This window comes from Pleurodeles waltl, chromosome 12 (assembly GCF_031143425.1).
Source record: "Pleurodeles waltl isolate 20211129_DDA chromosome 12, aPleWal1.hap1.20221129, whole genome shotgun sequence".
NCBI lineage: Eukaryota > Metazoa > Chordata > Amphibia > Caudata > Salamandridae > Pleurodeles > Pleurodeles waltl.
In genome coordinates this window covers 171862934-171884628 of record NC_090451.1, presented here as the reverse complement: position 1 = coordinate 171884628, position 21695 = coordinate 171862934, and the positions used below count along the sequence as shown (strand labels likewise).

The 21695-nt window shown below is 45.7% G+C and overlaps 1 protein-coding gene across 2 annotated transcripts in view; it reads right to left on the bottom strand.

Annotated features, from left to right (window-relative positions):
* The window catches only part of GSE1 (Gse1 coiled-coil protein), a 931659-nt gene extending 910414 nt beyond the window's left edge, over positions 1–21245 (bottom strand). The window contains exon 1 of one of the 2 annotated variants that reach the window (XM_069217784.1): positions 19093–21245. In XM_069217784.1, coding sequence (XP_069073885.1) covers positions 19093–21138 — 2046 coding nt within the window. In that variant the 5' untranslated portion in view covers positions 21139–21245. The remainder of the gene's footprint in view (positions 1–19092) is intronic. The other variant, XM_069217785.1, reaches the window with a different exon arrangement.
* Positions 21246–21695: the final 450 nt, after the last annotated feature.

The following is a 21695-nucleotide window of genomic DNA, read 5'->3' as shown; positions in this document are numbered from 1 at the left end:
ATTCAGTGATTTAGTCATATGTACTGAATTAAGACAGTGATAAATATTGGAAGTTAGATTTTTTTAACTTTAAAGAATTCCTCTTATTTTTTTATGACATTAGTTGACTCATTTACATCTCTGGACAGATGCACCACATGCAACACACAACCCAAGTCGAACTTCACCATCTTCTAGACAACAATCAAGATTCAGAAAAGAACCACAGCACCGAAACAACACTGATTGTGGCCACCGATGGCATTTGAATCGTCCTGGACTGGGAAGAAATAGCAGCCCTCATCCTGCTTGACCTCTCTGCGGCCTTTGACATTGTCTCCCACCCTCATCAGAAGACTCCACGAGATTATAACTCAGCCTCACCAGTGCTGGCACAAGCTTAAGGTTAGCGACTGGATCAACACCCTTGAAAATCTGAAACCATCCTCTATGGAGAATAAGGCTTGCCCTCTAGAGTCATTCAATGGGTGGATTACTAAAAGCTTTGACACTCTGCTTCCCTACTCTACTAAAACTTGGGGTCGTTGTAAAAAAGATGCTCCTTGGTTCTCCTCTCATCTTCACCATCTGAAAAGAGAATGTAGACGTCTGGAGAGAATATGGAGAAAATCCTATGATGTTTCACTAAAGCAGGAGTATAGGAGAGCTATCAGATTTTTCCATGCTGAAATTAAATCAGCCCAATCTACATACTATGCCACTAGAATTGACCAGTCATCCAACTCCCCAAAAGAGATTTTTCATTTACTGAAAGAAATTGCACAACCACACACTCATTGTGGACTTATGGATGCTTCCCAAAAACACAGCAATAATCAGGCCTTGTTTTTTTCAGGAAACAATCTCAGATATTTATTCAGCTTTTCCGGCAAATATCCATCAGACTTATGACTCCATAGGTCAGCATGTTCCATGTTCCACCGGCCTTTCGTAACTCTTCCCCCACCCTCTAGAGATCTGGTTCTTAAATTACCCTCGACTCTTAAATCTGGCTCCCCACTCGAACCAGCTCCTCCATATGTTTTGGCTTAGGTGCTTCCATTATAGTACCAGTTCTTACTGACCTTTTGAACTCTTCACTCTCTAGAAGCAGTGTGGCAGACCAGTGGAAACATGCTATAGTTAAACCCCTGTTGAAAAACCCCATTCTTGAGGCATCTCTGCTTTCTCTGCTGCCAGTCTTATCTAGAATAATTGAAAAGCAGATTAATGCTTAACTCTCGGGTTTTCTTGAAGATAACAATATCCTTCACCCCACTCAGATGGACTTCAGGCCACTTCACTGCACTAAGTCAGCTATGATTGCAGTTACGGAAGAGGCTAGGAAGCGTCTTGATCAGGGGATAGTGTTAGCTATTATTGTTCTGGACCTTACCGCTGCCTTTGACACAGTCGATCACAATATATTACTTCTGAAAATGAGACAGAATGGAATTTTGGGCAGTGCACTGAGATGGCTCTCCTCTTTTCTGGAGGGGAGATCATTTCAGGTCCTCGACCGATCGCTTCTCTCTAGTTGTGTCAAGAGCAGCTGCGGAGTGCCTCAGGGCTGGTCTCTTAGCCCTACGCTATTTAACACTTACATGTCCCCTTTGGCAGAGATAGTTAAGGCTTATGGTCTTTCAATAGTGTTGTATGCGGACGACACTCAGCTGGTAGTCTCACTATCTACCAACTCCAGCACTAATTGTTCATCACTTGCCCCTTGCCTGCAGGCAGTGTCAGGATGGATGTGTGACTGTAAGCTTAAGCTTAATGGAGATAAGACCGAAGTAATGATACTAGGACACAGCGCTCAACTAGGTTCCAATTCCGCTATTCTGGAATCTCTGGGGGATCTGCCCCCCCTCCAAGAACATATTAAGAGCCTGGGAGCCTGGCTAGACCCTCGGCTTACCATGGATTGTCATGTCAATAAGATTTCCTCCAAATTTTTTGGTCTAGTTAGGCTCCTGAGGAAGGTCTTTAAAATTCTTCCTTTCATTGCGAAAAAGATGAATTATTCAGACTCTAGTCATTTCTCAGTTGGACTATGGCAACGCATTGTATCTTGGTTCCCCGAAATATGCAGGTGGTGCAGAACGCCTCTGCCCGTCTTCTCCTAGACATACCGAGACATGAATCAGCAAAATCAGCTATCTCCTCTCTCCAGTGGCTCCCAGTGGAACAACACATTACGTGCAAGGCCTTGTGTTGCGTCCACAGGACCTTATATAATAGAGGCCCTCCCCTCCTAAGGACAATAGCCTCTTTCCATAAGTCAGTTAGACAGCTCAGGTCCTCATCAGCAGCTTTAGCCTCAATCCCCAGAGTAAAAAAAATGTAATTCGGGGGCGTTGTTCCATGGTTTATCTTGGAGCCAAATTGTGAAATTCACTTCCTCTTGGTCTTCGCCTTACTAACCATGAACTGATTTATCGGCGAGCACTTAAAACCTGGCTGTTTAGAGCTTAACCCTCAGACTATGTCTCATAGGTCTGTGATTAGCGCTGGGAGGCCTTCGGGTAGACATGTGCTTTACAAGAATCCATAACCTAACATAACATACAAGGATCCCCTCTCAAATGGATATGTTCCTTCCTCACGAAAAGAACCCAAAGGGTCAGGCTGCCACCCTTCACATCAGAGACAAAGAAATTGACATGCAAAGTCCCACAGAGATCGTCTCTCAGCCTCACCCTTCTCAACATATATATGACTCTACTCACCAACATCATCCGATCACAAACATCAGAATCATCTCTTAAGCTGATGATACCCAATCCATCTTCTCACTGATGGACAAAACAATCACTGCCAGAACCAACTTCACCAACTGCAAATCCATGGTAGCAGACTGGATGCGAACCAACTGCCTATAGCTCAACTCTGACACGATGGAAGTACGGATTTTCAGCAACAAGACTTCCCCGTGAGACCTCACCTAGTGGCCGTCTGAGCTAGGAACAACACCCACACCCAGAGACCACGCAAGAAATCTAGGGATTTCGTAGACGACAAGCTCATCATGAGTCTCAAGTCAACGCTGAGTTGCACCTCCTGCTTCCACATCCTATGCATGCTGCAAAAAATCTTCAAATGGTTGTCTCAAAACACCAGATGGACCATCACGCAAGCACTTGTCAGGCTGGAGTAGGGCAACACTCTCTACGCCAGAAACTCCAAACAAATCCTACACAGACTGTAGACCACCCAAAACACTGCTACGAGACTCATACTCGACCTCCCACGCTGCACTCAATAGCCTGGCTAGCCTCTCGGGTGATTAATGCGCTATACAAATCAATATAACAAAACCTATCACAGCCCCATAGAGGGTGTATCAGGCTCTTCTGGAAGGGTTTCCCAGCTGGTACACGGCATAGTTTAGGCACAAATGACATGCCATGAAAAGCTATTTAATTTACTAATAACGACACACAGACAGAACAGTCACATATTCTATAATTTCTTTCAAATGAGCATTAACTATACCTCATGAGAGCTGTTTCACAGAATGTATGACATCAGTTTTAGGGTCAAAACGAGGCGTACTTTGACATCTCTGCTCTCTCTCAAACACCAGTGATGTTGAAACCGCAGGGGTAAAGTCTGAAAAGGGGGTCACACAACATGCAGGTCTATCAGTCACCCTCGGGTTCGTAAGGGGGACACGCTTTATTATGGAGCTGGGGAACTTAGGTACTTTCAGGCTAAAGGGTTTGCTTTTCAAAAAATATTCCACTCAGCCCTTAAAAGGACGCAATGTCTGGACTGGGGAGGAAGCCGGGGTTCCAGGCGGGAATGTGGACGTGAGGGGAGGAGCAGGGGTCATTCCCATGGGGAGGAGACATGGCCGGGAGAGGAAGGAATGTGTTCAGATGGTGAGGGTTCACGGGAAGCACATATTATTGGGTGATATTATTGGGCGCAGCTGGGGTCAGGATGGAATGTGTTCGCGGTCCTCGCGGGGGGCGCTGGCCCTTCTGGGGGGCGGGGGGAAGACAGTGTAGAAGCCAGGCTGCCAAGAATCAGCCGGGAGGGGGAGGCTTGGGGGTCTGGCCCGGGCCTGCCTTTTGTTATGTTTTACAGTAAGTGGGAGAAGCCAGTGGTGATTACAAAACATGAAATCGGCCCCTTCAGGAGCGTCTGTGTCAGTGGGTGACGGCCCTGGGAGAGCCCAGCAGAGTGACAGGGAAGCGAGTGAGGGGAGTGACATAAGAAACTGAGAGGGGTGGGGGCAGTGTAAGCGAGGACAGAGTTCACGAGAGGCCACCGAGTGACGAGTGAGTGCGAGAGTGAGAGAAGGGACAAGGGGTAATAAGTGAAAGAGAGAGTGAGGGAATACAAAAAAAGACTGTAGGAGGAGAATTTAAAGTGGGGAGAGAGTTCCCACTGAATGACGAGTAAGTGCTGGAGTGAGAAAATGCAGAGAGGACAATACGTGAGAGAGTTAGGAGTGAGTGAAGGAATGACTGAAAAGACTGAGAGGGGTTATGAGTGAGGAGATAGTTGAAGAGGGGCCACGGAGTGATGAGTCAGTGTGAGAGTACAAGGAGCAATACGTTGGAGACTGAGGAGTGCTGAGGAGATAAGAAAGGGAGGGAGTTCAAGAGGAGGGGGCCGAGTGACAAATGAGTGCAAGACTTAGAAGGGGGACAGAGGACACTACGGGGGATTTATAAGTGTGGAGAGAGTTCACGAAGAGGCGACTAAGTGACGAATGAGTGCAGGAGTTAAAAAAGGGACAAAGGACGATAAGTGAGATAGTGAGGGGTGAGTGGAGGATGAGAAAAACACTGAAGAACGAGGATTATAATGAAGGCTCACAGTTTTCCGTTTTTACTATTTTTTCAGATAAATACAGACAGAAAACTGTGTTTCCTGTCTGTGTTTATTTTTAAAAGCGGGAAAATACTGAAAATTCTTCTTCTTGTGAGAGGCTCTCCATGCTGTCCTTCATGAACTCCAGGCAAAAGCTGAGCAGACAGACAACACAGGGAGATAAAAAACAGAATGGGATTTCCTTAAATACAGGCACATGTCAACATATATTTGTAGTATACCGCTAATATGTACCTGTGGGTATAGTGTTTTGTTATAAGTGGCTCCTTAATTTGCTAAAATGCGACAGGCATTCACATATCAGTGCACATCTAACAGTTAAATAAATACATGTGGAAATATACCATTTTACAATTCCATTTATTCTCCAAACACAAAGTAAACACAAAATAAATATGGATAAATACCAATAAGATGGCCAAAAATCATAAATATGGATAAATACAGATGGAAATGTAAAAAATATGGAACTGCCATAAAACTGGGAGCCTTAATTATAATTGAGGAGAAACTTAATGAGGAGACCAGTGAGTGAAGAGTGAGGGCGAAAGGGAGGAAAGGTACAGATGGCAATAGGTGAAAAAGCGTGAGGAGTGACAAGGGCATAAGACAAGAGGCCGAGGACGGAGGGTTGTAACTGAGGGGACAATACATGAGAGGGCCACTGAGTGGTGAGTGCAAGCAGGAGGAAAAAGACAGAGGGTAATTATAGAGAGACTGATGAGTGAGGGGTTTTAAAAAGGAATGAGGAGGGAGTTTTCCAAGATCAGAGAGAGTTTATGAGGGGGCCTCTGAGTGACGAGTAATTGTAATTATACAGCGCTTACTACTCTTGATGAGGAGTTGAAGCGCTTTACGGTGAGTTGCAAGCTACTCCGGAACCCAATGTTAGTAGTTAATATGGTGGTTAATGTTGGTTATTGTGATTAGCCATGCGCTCTTAAGTAAGATTTTATGGACTTCAGTTGCTTTGTGATATATTGTATTAATACCAGTTAGGTGTGATTATTAGTGGGGGCTATGTGGTTTCTGGTGAACGGGTAGTGAGATAGAGAGCCACAAGTGGGTGTGGGAATTAGAAAAAGGACAAAAGACAAAAAGGGAGAGAGTGGGGAGGGAGAGACAAGAAAGAGTGAGGAGAATAACTGAGGAGAGAGTTCATGTTGTGGCAAAGAAGTGATGAGCGAGTGTGGAAATGAGAAAAGGGACACAAAACAATAGTAAGGAGAGGATGAGAGAGTGACGAGGGAGTGAATGAGAAAAGTGACTTAGGAGGGAGGATCATAAGTGAGGAGAGAGTTCATGTGGGCGTGATTAAGTAACAAGCAAGTGTGGGAATGAGAAAAGGGACAAAGGACAACACCTGGGAGAGTGAGACGTGAATGAGGTAGAGAGGGGGTAAAAGAGACTGGGAATGGGGGAGAATCAGAGAGGAGAGTGTGAGTGAGTGAGGAGCCTCACGAGGACTGTGACAGAAGACTGTAAGGTGTGAGTGCATAAAAGAGAGAATCAGGAGTGTGTGAGCGAAGGGTTGAGGAGTGAGCGATGAGAGCTTTCCAGAAAGTAACTGATAAGTAAGAGTTGTGGTCAGTGAGAAGTGAGGGCAAGAAGTGAATACATGAGTGAAAAGGGACTGAAGAGAACAAGTGACTGATGATTGAGGAGATTTTTTGGGGAGTTCCATATGAAAGAGGAAGTACGAGAGAGCGAGGAAAGCCCGCGAACACGTGTTAGTATATGTAGAGGATGAGTAAGGCCCTGTGTGAGGGAAGAGTAAGGGAGTAGTGTTTGACTGATAATCCCATTGCTTATAGGTAATCTGTATTTACGAGTACATTCTTAATCATCATAGTCCTTACACTATCAGTGCCAGGGATGTCTGGGGCTCACTGTACTATGAAGACTGAATTCTCACCTAAATATCCCAGTTTTAGTATTCAGGAAAAACCACAACAGGCAAACAAGCCGACAGCACTGAAACAAACAACTGTAACAAGGTAAAGCAGGATTCACTGTAATAAATATTACACTGTGAGTATATAGGTACCAAAAGCAGTGACAGGTTTTCAACCTGCATCCAACAGCAGGCACCATGAGTCATGGCAGAAGTGAGGACACTGGGTCCAACACACCATTATGAGAACACAACTGCTGGCAGAAACAGCAAAGTCTTTTGACACAGACAACCAACACAGAAGGCCTACAACATTGTCCACCTGACTGAAAAAATGTGGTTCCACCAAAGTGACTACCTGAAGTCTACTGACTCTCTAGCTACACTACGTGTAGAATATAATTACTAGGTGAGAGGATGCTAATCCATCATTAATACTTTGGGTTACAGAGTAGCGTGCTACTTGCTGTAAAGTGCTTCAATACCTCCTCATGGGCAGCTGGCTCTATATAAATACAGTTCCAATATAACACAGTGATCACAATCAGTAGATGCCCTAAAAAACTCTGACAAAACCATCAGGCTGTAACAAGAACATTTGACTCAATCAAAAAGCCAAACTCAGAAGTCATTTTTATAGCCCAATGCTATACTCATCTAGATTATCAAACAATATGTTGTCAGTAATGCACCAGAAGAACACTATCATCTAAGATGTAACAGGAAACTACAGCACCAAAAGGCCACATCATTATCGGTACAAATGTTCACAACGCACCAGGTCTGAAGAATGACCTCCATCCTATTGGAACAGGCCAGTGAGAATGCTGCCTCCTACCACCCAGCCAGCCGCTAGAGTGACATGGGCCAATACCCACTCCACACGCCATGAGAGACATAAATGTTTCCAGGAGAACCCAGCAGTCAAATCACCTTGATACACCTGGGTTCACAAAGGTGTTAGCAAACTACAATAAGAGCCACAAATAAGATATATAAACATATATTTACCAGAAACTTGGAAAGATGCATAGTAGTATACTGCCCAGTGTGTGGTCTGAATCAGAGAATCAGACAAACAGCGTTCGGGTGCGAGATCAGTTCTATTTCCTCTGAGAGTAATGAGAAGTGAAAAAATTTATTAGGTTTGAAGAACAGAGCTTTAGTAAATGTCTTGGACATTGCTCATTGTTCAAGAGTAAAGTCTTCGCCTATGAGAAGTGATGAAGTGAGAATGAGTGAAGAAGGATCCTGTGTGAGTAGCTAGAAGTCAGGCACAACAACCTTCTGGGTACTCTGATCTTTGGGAGTTTGGAAATTAACAAAATAAACCTCACGTTTACTTCAGATTCAGGCAAACAATCATCTTTTAAAAATTAAAAATCAGAAGGAGACTCACATATTTTGGAAAGCAGGGAGAATGTCTTGGCTACAGAGAAGATAGTTTGAGCATGGCGGGGGGGGGGTGGATGAGGCAGAAGAACATGAACCATGAGCAACAAATGTATCTGGGAACGCAGCCAGACCCAATCGTCTTCCTCTGCTGTTGCTTTTGGAAACAAAGTACTTAGTATGAATTCCTCCTGTCTCCTACCCCACATCCAATAGATCCCTCTCCCCAGCAGCTTCAAGGACTGCACACTCACAGCAGCAATCACACTGTCCAAATCAAGTCATTTTTCCTCGTATAACAAACTGTCCAAGGGCAGAGACACAAGAACTGTGGGCAGCCACTGACAGCCTCTAGAAGTGTAAGGAAAGCCAAGAAATACATTAATGAATCCCCACAACTGGTCACATGAGACAGATCAAGAATAATAACTTTTATTCAACACTGCCTCACATCACATATATGCTTTTTGTAAATCCTGTAAATAATAGATGTTACTATTGCCATATAAATGTATTTTGTTTCACTTCAAAACAAAAAAACAGATACTGTCACATATGGGGCAGTCTGAGATTTCTGTGTCCGGATTTCATTCACTACGTTTATAAATCACAAAAAATACAAGCTCGTCGTAAGCATGAGACAGTGTTAGTAGGGCCACTGGAAGTATGTGATTCTGCAGTGTCATCTGTTTTCACATTGTTATGGCTTTGCCACACGATCCATCTTTTGCTGCATAATCTGCAGAATTTACGACCAAATTTTTTTTTCTAGCTCAAATGGATCAAAAGTAACTTAAAACGTGTTGACAGTGGAAGGCCCTTCGAAAAGGTTGACTGACCATCTCTCAGTTGCTTATTTCTGTATTTGATTGTTAAACTGGTACTAAAAATTCCCAGGCAGTAGTATCATGTGTACAAATGGCAACATAATGAAGTATAGCTTTCACAAAACGTGCCTCACTTTGCCACATAATTAGCCTTTCTTGCTGTATGGTTAACGCTGCCACATAATTTTGTCCCCACTGCTGCAAAATTCCAGTGGCCGTGAGTATAAGCCAAATAGGGATAAAAGTGCAGAATACCTGCCAGCATGACACAGTAAAAGGCACATTGTGATAAAAGTGCAGGATACCTGCCAGCATGGGACAGTATAATTCACCATGTGATAAAAGTGCTGGATACCTGTCAGTATGGGACAGTATACGTCACCATGTGATAATAGTGTAGGATTCCTACCAGCATGAGACAGTAAAAGGCACACTGTGATAAAAATGCAGAATACCTGCCAGCATGAGACAGAATAAGGCACCTGGAGATAAAAGTGCTGGACACCTGCCAGTATGGGACAGTCTACATCACTGTAGGAAAGTACCATCTTGCCTGGCATGTTACCCCCATATTTCACTGTATATATGTTGTTTTAGTCTATGTGTCACTGGGACCCTGCCAGGCAGGGCCCCAGTGCTCATAAGTATGTGCCCTGTATGTGTTCCCTGTGTGATGCCTAACTGTCTCACTGAGGCTCTGCTAACCAGAACCTCAGTGGTTATGCTCTCTCTGCTTTCCAAATTTGTCACTAACAGGCTAGTGACTAAATTTACCAATTCACATTGGCATACTGGTACACCCATATAATTCCCTAGTATATGATACTGAGGTACCCAGGGTATTGGGGTCCCAGGAGATCCCTATGGGCTGCAGCATTTCTTTTGCCACCCATAGGGAGCTCTGACAATTCTTACACAGGCCTGCCAGTGCAGCCTGAGTGAAATAACGTCCACGTTATTTCACAGCCATTTACCACTGCACTTAAGTAACTTATAAGTCACCTATATGTCTAACCTTCTCCTGGTGAAGGTTGGGTGCAAAGTTACTTAGTGTGTGGGCACCCTGGCACTAGTCAAGGCGCCCCCACATCGTTCAGGGCAAATTCCCCCGACTTTGTGAGTGCGGGGACACCATTACACGCGTGCACTATACATAGGTCACTACCTATGTACAGCGCCACAATGGTAACTCTGAACATGGCCATGTAACATGTCTTTGCTACTTTGTTGTGGTTTTGCAGGCATCCTGAGCAGTCAGAAGTCGATGCTTTGGCAGAAGGTGAAGAGAGAGATGCAGAGGAACTCAGATGAGCACTTGCATTCGTTATCTAAAGAATTCCCCAAAGCAGAGACCCTAAATAGCCAGGAAAGGAGGTTTGGCTACCTAGGAAGGAGGATAGGCTAGTAACACAGGTAAGAGCCTATCAGAAAGAGTCTCTGACGTCACCTGCTGGCACTGGCCACTCAGAGCAGTCCAGTGTGCCAGCACACCTCTGAATCCAAGATGGCAGAGGTCTGGGGCACGCTGGAGGAGCTCTGGGCACATCCCCTGGGAGGTGCAGGTCAGGGGAGTGGTCACTCCCCTTTCCTTTGTCCAGTTTCACACCAGAGCAGGGGTGGGGGATCCCCGAAACGGTGTAGACTGGCTTATGCAGAGATGGGCATCATCTGTGCCCATCAAAGCATTTCCTGAGGCTGGGGGAGGCTACTCCTCCCCAGCCCTGACACCTTTTTCCAAAGGGAGAGGGTGTAACACCCTCTCTCTGAGGAAGTCCTTTGTTCTGCCTTCCTGGACCAGGCCTGGCTGGACCCCAGGAGGGCAGAAAACTGTCTGAGGGGTTGGCAGCAGCTGCAGTGAAACCCCGGGAAAGGTAGTTTGGCAGTACCCGGGTCTGTGCTAGAGACTCGGGGGATCATGGAATTGTCTCCCCAATGCCAGAATGGCATTGGGGAGACAATTCCATGATCCTAGACATGTTACATGGCCATGTTCGGAGTTACCATTGTGACGCTGTACATAGGTAGAGACCTATGTACAGTGCACGCGTGTAATGGTGTCCCCGCACTCACAAAGTCCGGGGAATTTGCCCTGAACAATGTGGGGGCACCTTGGCTAGTGCCAAGGTGCCCACACACTAAGTAAGTTTGCACCCAACCTTCACCAGGTGATGGTTAGACATATAGGTGACTTATAAGTTACTTAAGTGCAGTGGTAAATGGCTGTGAAATAACATGGACGTTATTTCACTCAGGCTGCACTGGAAGGCCTTTGTAAGAATTGTCAGATCTCCCTATGGGTGGCAAAAGAAATGCTGCAGCCCATAGGGATCTCCTGGAACCCCAATACCCTGAGTACCTCAGTACCATATACTAGGGAATTATAAGGGTGTTCCAGTATGCCAATGTGAATTGGTGAAATTGGTCACTAGCCTGTTGGTGACAATTTAGAAAGCAGAGAGAGCATACCCACTGAGGTTCTGGTTAGCAGAGCCTCAGTGAGACAGTTAGTCATCACACAGGGAACACATACAGGGCACATACTTATGAGCACTGGGGCCCTGGCTGGCAGGGTCCCAGTGACACATACACTAAAACAACATATATACAGTGAAATATGGGGGTAACATGCCAGGCATGATGGTACTTTCCTACAGAGACAGAATAAGGCACCATGTGATAAAAGTGCAGAATACCTGCCAGCATGAGTCAGTATAAGGCACACTGATAAAAGTGCAGCATACCTGCCAGCATGAGGCAGTATAAGGCACATTGTGATAAAAGTGCAGGATACCTTCCAGCATGAGGCAGTATAATGCGCCTACAGATAAAAGTGCTGGATACCTGCCAGCATGAGGCAGCATAAGGCACATTGTGATAAAAGTGCAGGATACCTGCCAGCATGAGGCAGTATAAGGCGCCTAGAGACACAAACATTGCTGAAGAATATCCGGCAGTTCCTAAGAGGGTGAGGCATACAAGAGACACATACATACAATATACCTAGCAAATATGGTGAAAAAAACAGCTGAGTGTACAAAACGTGGCAGCATGTGGCCCATAAAATACTTAAAGCTAATAGATAGATGCAGACTGACCTGGCATTGGAGCCTCAAAGTTAAAACGCAGTCTCTAATCCTGGGCGTTCCCTTCCTTTGCATATTAATAATGGAACGCGAATATATAAAAGACATTGTGCACTGGCCAGCTGTACAAGTCTCCATTATTGCACGTTATTAAAAGCACCATAACACCAGTCGGTTGCACTAGTGATGTCTGTTCGTCCACTGCCCAAGGTGAACGATTCTCTGCTAACAGCTGCCCAGGTACTGGGAGCTGTAAGAGAGCCAAGAGCGAGGCTGGCCTCTCTAGTTGGGCGGGCGCGCGCGTGCGTTCGTGTGTGTGTGTGGGGGGGGGGGGGGGGGGGGAGGTGATGAGGAGGCAGTGAGGACGTCACCTCCTGACTCTTGCAGCAGCTGCTGTAGGCATCACCATTGAGTTCAAAAGGGAAACGTGTGTGTCAGACCAATAAAAATAACTTGCAGGATCCTGGGGACCGAGGCAGGGAGCCCCTTGAAAGATGCCCTGAATGTGTGCCATGACTCTGGAAGGCTGAGCTGCAAATATTCCAGTCCTGAAAGGCTGGCATGTGCGTATTCTACTTCTCGGGTGGCAGCTGTGTGTTTATCCCTCTGCTCTGGAAGAGAGCTCTGGATTTATGTCAGTGCTCTGGAAACATTTGCAAAGGTTGTCATGAAGGTTGCACAGCATTTACTGCAGCCCCTGTGGAAAGCAGCTTGCATGGGTTTCACTTCACTTGGAGGTTTTTCCTGCATTTATTCCACACTTCTGGATGCTGTGCTGCTTTGCATTTATCTCACATTTCTGGAAGGCTGAATTGCATATATTCCATGCATATGATGCTCTGTGTTTATTTCACTTCTATGGAAGGCTGCCTGCATGTGTTTTGCTTTTTCCGAAACCTGCTCTGCATTCATTATTCACTTCCGGAAGGCTGTCCTTTATCTAAACCACATTTAAAGGCTGCAGTTTCTTTAATTTACTGTTCTGGAAAGCTGTCCTGCCTTTATACGGCTCCATCTGTAACCCTGGAGACATCCATGCATTTGGAAGGCTGCCCTTCTTGTTGCCTAGTAATTGGTACAAAGCTAATACCTGCTTCCAGCAGCCCTTTAGAGCTTCTGAAGGGAAAGACAGTGGTAGGTGTTCAAGTTAGTAGATTTGTTGTGTGTGTTGCACCGGCTGAGCTGACATCATCTTGGCAAAAGTCAGGCTGGCGCTTCAGATGGGCATTTAGAGAACAGGGAAGCAAGCCCATCAAGTACAAGTTGTTTTGGAAGGCAAATGATAAAAAACAAATTGCCAGCCCATGCACGGGCATAGGGTCTCAACAGGTTAGGGTTTTGCTAATATAGTCTTGCAAGTACAAGAAAAGAAAAACTAACTTTTCCGACAAGTTCATCAAGTATAGCGATTTCCACTGTCCCTGCAGCACTTTCAAGCTGGAGTCAGAAACAGGAGCCTGCGAACTGGATGATGCAGTCCTGCCTCTGCTCTCACTAAACTCATCCATCTCCAGGGCTCCACTCCTGGCCTTCCAAACATGTGCACCAAGCAAAGTGAGCAACAGTAGAAATCCAGGGAAGAGTGAATGTGTCCTGTCACCCTTGGACCTGGGACGTATCTACTCACCTCCCCTGAGGATTCTTTTGAACCCTAGGGAAGGTCATTGTAAGAGTTAAGGTGGTTCTGCTCAGGGGCAGACCCAGGGATTTCCCCAATCACGTGAATACAGCTGCAGGCTTGTGTGGAAGGGGTACTGGGTAATGAGAAAGCTGTTTTTCTTAAATATATTGCATTAAACTAATGAAAACCACTCTGGCTAACAAACATTTTAGGCCTCAGATTCCGTCTTGTTTTGCGACGTTTACTGACAGAGACTTTTTGTGGTTAAACCTGGAGTTTCATTTCTGAACGAAAAAAAATGTTTGAGTGTATTTTCACAGGCGTGATGATGATGATGACTTTCATAAAGTAAAACATTTTATATTAGCAAGATTGCACTGGCTCAAGGTTGCACCTAGCTGTCTTAGTAGAATAACATGATGTAACAGGATTTGTTCCAGCACAGGTAGTGCCCATGAGAAGCTCAATGTTGTAGATTTATGAGAGACTTTCCAAATGCATTCGTTTGCAGCTGTGTCAATCTGCCTATCCTGGGTGGCTTAAATTCGGGGGAACTGTGTATAACCGTAGTAAGTGTGTGAAGTCCTTCTTCGGAACCCTATGGAGCTGTGTTCTTTTAAATGTGTAAAGAGAGGCCTCTTTCTGACCCTTGGGGGTGAATCCAGGCCGGCTTCTCTCCCATTTTAGGCATTGGATTTGCTAACCTGAACTTTGCTGAGATTCTTTGATTAACTCCTGTACTTCAACTGAGGTTTGGGCTGTGGTTTATTGATTAATTGATCATGAATACTTTAACTGATTGATGTACAACAAAATCTGAAAATGAAACTTTTAAAGTTTCCCTCTGCTCTATCTATAATTCTTACAGGAGCAAATGGGTTCTACATGCTGAATTGAAATTCGCATTTAGAAAGCTTTAAAATGAGACGGGTTCAGCAAGGAGCACCAAAATCCATCAAGGGATTAACTCCACTACGGTCCATCAGTCGCACAAGGGTAAGTGCTATAGCTTGACGTCAGGATTTCCCTGGATCCGAGAGGGACAAACAGCCATGATGTTATAGTTGGTTGTAAATAGTTAGGAAAGTATTTAACTGTCCTACTAAAAGGAGTGGGTCTGGCTGTAGCTCATGTCTCACTCTGGACACAATCTTTTGCACACAGGGATGGATGGAAATGCCTATATGTGAGTTTTAGAAGCTCTTAGTTATATAAGTTGTACTAGCTCCCATTGCCTTCAGCTCAAAGATTCTGTTAGCACCGCACTGTTGCAAGCTTCCCCTGCTCAGTACATCGTCTACGATGAGGAGAAAGAGCCATGTTGCAAGTCTTTCTGTTTACAAGGCAGTGCCTTGTGGGCGTAGTAGTTATGATTCTCTTAACTTCTCCATTTAGGCTATGATTCCAGGTTAGAATGGTTACAGTTTAAAGCCCAGATCTTGAAAAACATTATTAAAGTGATATGAGCATATTGTCACCATCGGGATGCTTCCATAACAGGGGCATGGCATAGGCCCCAGCAGGCCCTGCGGGGCACAGGATGGCCCCTAACCTTCAGGGGACACCCTTTCAGCCTAAGGCCTATGAATATAATCGGGGGTTCAGGGACCCCTCACTACATTCTTAAACTGTGGTCCGTAAACCACTAAAGAGGCCCTGATGCCCACTCAAGGCGTGATGACTGTTCAGGAAAGTAAATAGTTTTATCAGAATAATAAAGTATATATAAATAAAGAACCAAAATGCAAAATTGAAATTTTTAACAGGTTCTATAAATGTCAAGAAATTTGAAACTGGACGCTAAATTCAGTTGGGGTCCTTAGGTTGATTCATGAGAGCAACACAAGTACAGAAAACAGAAAATAGTGTGGACAACGGGCTGCCTCAATTGAAGCATCAACAAAAAGTTAAGAGCCAAGATTATCACTTTGCCTTTCAGAATTAACGGCTCCAACTTTCTCATTAAAATTAAAATTCTGTCTTTTCCTCATTTGTTCAGGAACTACATAAACTATTTCATCATTTATGTATTTGTTTGATGTATACTCGTTCTCGTTTCTCTATCTGTGTGTATTATTTTGAGGTTCAAACTGCAGAAATTGCTTATACCTTGAGTATTTGTGTTTTCTAGAAACTCCTTTATTACATTTTAATTTTAATTTGGTGCTACCTTTGGATTCATTGTTACCTTTTATGTTTTTTTCATGGTATAGTTTGTTTTCCACTGCTATTCCTTTTCACTTGTTTTGGTTTTGATAGCAGATGCTTTCTAGCGGTGCTTTAAACTTTGTATGCAAAATGCAATGTTCCCAGTTGTGGAAGGGGTGACTCCTCCCACCCACGTGTGTGTCTGTGTTTTGTTGCCGGAAGTGGCGAAATTGTATGTGCACAGACTAATAAAAACCAATTTGTGATTGTGCCAAAGTTGATGAAGGGGTAACATTTAGCCCAAAACGTCATTGGTCTATGCTGCTTGCGAGCGAATGTTGCTAAAGCCCAGCTGTGCAAAGAAAGTGTAACTGGTTGTTTTCTGTAACTTTAAATAAAGGTTACGGATGTGAAGATTCTCATATAAAAGCAATCCTGCAGAATTGATAGAAAGTTTTGTTTTTTTTCCTAGGGGACTGGTAACAGGTTTAGCCAAACGTGCTCCATCTGAAGCCATAGATCCTGGTTTCTACACTTTTGCCCTGCAAATGCCTAACATCGATTTGTGGATTACACATATCCTTTTCCAAATCGGGTACCAACCCACTTTTGTAATTTGCTTACCATATGTTCGATGCTTGTGCATCACTTGATTGGTCTGCTGACCCTTTGTCACCGACTATACCTGATCCTAGACTTTCTGCCCTTATCTCACTGGTTGTCCTGCGCACAAGCTGCCTACCTCGGATGTCCCTAGGCGGGTTTCATCCTATACTGCCGATCCTATGTCCTTGGTTTGATTGCTGTCTGCTCTTTTATCATTAGTTTTGCATCATCATAGTCTCTTTGCCTCTGTCATTCATTGAAGCTGACCCTAAGGCAAATGATCTTTATAGTGGTGGTTCCTGGTTCTATGCTGCCGTCCCAAATTAAACGTTTGTTCTCATCCTTAGCTGTTTCTCCATTTCATTGGTTTAGTTTGTAGCACAGAACTCTCTCTCTACATTACTAGTCCGGAGTGATCGTAAACTAACTTCCTCTGTGTCATTTGTGGGATCTTGCATTAGCCTGTCTGCCCACAAGCCACTTGATAGACCTGACCCTGTAATGTCTGCTGTGCATCACGGAGAGCTTGTGACCGAGCTGCCTCTCATTATGTTATGGTTGGAGGTGGTTGCCTTCATCACTGTTGGACAAAGATGCCTGTCCTGTGTCACTGGATGTGCCCGACTCTAGGCTGTACCACAATGTTCTATCCTAGGCTGCCCATACTTATGCCGCTAAGTTCCCTGAAACAAAATGGCTGGCCATCCTGTCTGAAGTCGGTCACAGTCCAAGGTTATCAATGCTTCAATGAGTAATTACCCCCAACCTTAGCCTTCTGACTCTATGTCAGTCGTTAAGTGTATTACAAGGGTTGTTCTTTATGTCAAAAGGTTTGCTTGATCCTTGCCTACTAACCTTATATCACTGGTTAACCTCAACTCCAAGCTTGCCTACCGTTCTGTCAGTAGTTGACCAGACCCTTGACTATCTCTACCTCAGGATTATGTAACTGGTTGGCCACTACAGCAGGCTACCAGCCCGTTTGTTGGTTGTTGGACACATCCTTGACTAAGTTGTGCTGTGTCATTTATTGTCTTCAGCCACCATGCATACCTTTACATCATTGGTTGGCCCTGATCCTAGGAGGTTTATATTATGTCACAGGATCACACGGATCCTAGAAGGTACACATTAAGACACTAGATGACCTGGACACTAGGAGGCAAAAACTATTTCATCAGATGACACTGTTCCCAGGGGGGTGTAACTTGTGCCATTGGTCCGCTCTAATTCTAGGATGAGTACACTACGTCTTCGATTGGTCCTGATCCTAGGGCCCTGGTCCAGATCCTAGGGCCCTGGCCCTAGGAGGTTATACTGTGCAACTGGATGGTCGCTATCCAGCCAGATGCACACTGTGTCCCAGTTTGGCTCGAATCTTAGGAGGTCTATGCAATATTATTGGTTGGCTCTAATCTTAAAAGTCATATTCAGTGTGATTAGTTGGCTCTGATATTAGGAGGCATACGCTGTGTCAATAGCTGGCTATAATCTTAGAAGGCATACACTGTATGACTAGTTATTTCTGATCCTAGGAGGCACACACTGTCATTGGCTGGCTCTGATTCTAGGAGGGGTAATCTGTGTTGTCGATTGGCTCTTATCCAAGGAGGCATATGCTGTGTCATTGATTGGCTTTGATACTAGGGCACTTATGCTGTGCCACTGGTTGGCTCTGATTCTAACAGGCATATACTAGGTCATTGGTTGGTCTTGTCCGTAGGCAAGCTCAGTGCCCGAATGCCAGATGCTGGTGAACCAAGGGTGCATACATGTTTGTGATGAATTTAAATGGCATCCATGCACTGGTGTCCGCACTTGCCTGGTATGGCAATTAATATTAGCAAATAAAAGTACATCGTCTCTCAAGAATCCTTAGTAGAGAATATCAGACCATAGATCTCAAAACTTCGAATTACAGCATTTCATTCAGATAATTCAGAAGGCGCAGGATTTGAAATAAAACAATGAATATGTGTGCTGCTTCGTCGGCGGCCCAAAATGACTAGGAATTCACGTTCGCGGTACCCTGTGGATACCATGACATTTTTGCGGGATGTCACTCTTGGCAGTGCACGTGACGAGCATGAGATCCAAGCTAAGGTTTCCTCAAGGGCGTTAAGGCATCATCTACGTATCTTTGCACTTGTTTTTTACTTTGCTGTTCAACAAAAAGCATGGATGGAGTGCGTGGGTGAGTGAAGGCCCTTGTATAGTACACCCAACAGACCCAGCAACCTTCGGCAGAAATGTAAATATCCATGCTTTTCCCAGGAAATAATAGGGAAATAGCATCTTTAACACGGAAGTCAGGACACTCTCTCATGAGATTCTGTTGGCGTTCCCATGCCGTAATTGTCAAGGAAGACATAGATGTCAGAACACGGGTTTTATCACCTCCATCTAGAACGTCATTATACAGGTACAACTTTTTTCAGTGCTTTAACTATTCCAGTTACTATTTTTTTCAACTAGTGAAACGAATGCAACAACTGGAGGAACAGATAACCACCGCCACACAGACAAGTCTCCTTTAATTAAAAAAACTCAACTGAATCTCTTATTAGAGAATAGTCTTATTGTACAAGCCCCCGTCTAATATACCATAATGCATCCAGGCAGAGACTACTTCATCATCCAGCAACAGGAAGGCTTTGGTCATGAATAAAAAAAGGAATAAAGATTGTTTCTTCTTACCTTCTCTTTTGTGCTGGGTGGCCTGGGTCCCAACAGGTCTCCATTTGTGACCACTTTTCCCGCCAAGACCACAGCTCTGCATTCAGCGCATGTCCCAATGGTGAGTTCCTTGCCGTCATCCACGAGTAAGCTGTTGCTCACCCTCGGGGTGTACAGAAAGATGGGGAGCCTGGCCACACGCACAGCTTTCAACCCAAGGCAACGCTTCTTTTCCAGCCGGCAGAAGAAGCAAACAAAGGTCTCCACTTTGTACTGCCGGGACCAGGGGCTGCTGGGATGCAGGGTGCTTCGGCCTTCATGCTGCAGCCACTGCCCGAGAAGGTCATGGTAGCACAGGCTGCAGGTAGAGACCAGGCCGATGGAGTCTGCGGGCCGGGCCCTAGGGGCTGGAGGGTATACGGTCAGGAAGGGGAAGAATGGTTCCTTGTCTCCGTAACGGTTGGGTGGGTTCACGTTAAGTTGAAACTCCTGGCCTGCACCCATCTCAGAGCCACATATGTAACATATGACAACGTGCCCCCTTCGTGAAGGCATGACATTGGTTTCATCCATCGAGAACACTTGGTGGTACCTTCCCAAGAAGCTTTGGACGGACGTGATGAGCTCCTCGGTCTGGCAAGCCCTGTAGATGGCCCAGATGTCCTCCAAGACTCCATAGCACTTTCTGCAGCTGGAGGCCTCCCCTTTGGAGGTCAAGCCTTTGGAGTTGGGAGGGCAGGGCAACTGGCCAAGGAAGGGAAAGTGCATGGTGTTTCTGGCATTTCCATTTGTCACTTTACAAGCCACTAGCTTAGCCTCCTTTGTATCTTCCCCACAGAGATAGCATACCTCATGCCCGGCCGGCACAGTCTCCACTTTGAACTGTGCACCATCTTTTGAAGGCATACCTAGGGCCTTGGCATTGAGGGGTACCATGTAGAGTCGCTGCAGGACAGGTACACTAGCAACCTCAAAGCTCTGCCACTGCTGCATCAGAGAGGAGAAGCAGCAGGGACAAACCAGGGTACTCCCTGAAGGGCTGATGGGCTGAGCACCAGGGGGTGGGTTGTGTAACCAGAGGAATGGGAAGAAGGGCTCATGTGGTGGGTGCTCTTGCTTCTGTACATGGATCTGATGTAGGCTGGCCTGTGACAACCGACTCCCACAAATGTAGCAGGCAGTACCCCCTGCCACCAGTACTGCTGTTGGAGTGATTCCATCACAGTGGCGGACTGTGGGTCCAACCCCATTCTCTTTCTTTGCCTCTCCCCAGTTTCTGATCCGATATTCATCATCATCACTGGTGATGTTGATGTCCTCTGAGGAACAGTCCCTCTGGCCAGGGCCACTTCGAGAGATAAGGGGTGACGCCGCAGTGGGAAGGGCTTGTTGGGCCTCTTCTTTGTGGTGCTGGGCATGTGCTGTGGCCTGGCCCGCCCTGCCATTGCGGGCTCCTTGGCTCCACTCTGGCTGCTTGATGTGAAGAACATTCTGACCTGCTTTGCCTCTAAGAGCCCCTATGTCCTGCACAGGGGTGTGAGCGCAGGGTGCTCGCAGGGGTCGTGTATGGCTGGCCTCTTGTTCAGGCTCAGACAGTGTCTCATCCTCAGATAGAGAAGATAGCTCTGAGTCACCCCTTGTATTAAGGGCATCCTCATAGGCAGGGTTCCATTCACGGGGTGTTGGCTTGCGCGGATCGACAGCCCCACCACACTGGTAAGGCCTCTTCAGCCAGTACATCCGCTTGTCCAGGGGAGTGCGGCGGCGCTCAAAGGCGCTCCACTGCTCAGCTAGGAAATGCTGGCACACTGCACAGCAGGGCACAGTCCCATCCGCACTAGGTTCAGAGGCCCCAGGTGCGGGCTCCTGCTGTGCCAGAAACGGGAAGAAGGGTCCTCCTGGTTCAGGGGGGCATCTCACAGGTAGCTGCAGCTCGCGCCCACGCAGCATTGCCCCACCACATATGAAACAGTAGACTGTGCCACCAGGTTCTCCAGACCCAAGGGATGCCATCAGGCGCTGCTTCCGCGATACTGGGCCTGAGCCCTCCCGCTCAGGGGAGCTCATGGCAATTGGGCCAGAGAGTGGAGGTTTTAGGGGTTGTAAGTATCAGGAAGACACTAAGGCAAGGAGTGAATGCGGCCTTGGGACTCCACAAGCATTCTCTTGGGCCTAGTGCCAACCAGCTCTGTTTGAGGAGGTTCCACCGGACTACTGTGAGGATCTTTCCTTGCACACAGGGACAAGTTTACCTACGGTAAACAGATCTTTCTCTAGTCAGCGCAAGCACTGAAACAAGACCTTCCTATAGCTGTAGTTTGATGCACAATCTCAGCCTTGAAGAGAGGAGTTACTGTATGTACAATAATTATCAGTTCTGATGGGGGGATTCCGGGCAGTCTACTCACACCAAAACACTTCTACAGTATGGTGCATAGATATCTTATCGTAACAAAGAGCTCCGAAATGAAAGTTCAACTAATCCAAAAAATGTTTTCCTTAGAAAACAAATGGGAAATTTTCTCGATGGAAACAAGGCGTAGATTTCTGTTCAACACTTGCCAGGCGGATAGAATTTTTGTTTTCTTTAACACTGAATCGTGATTGAGTTTTCCGTTAATTTT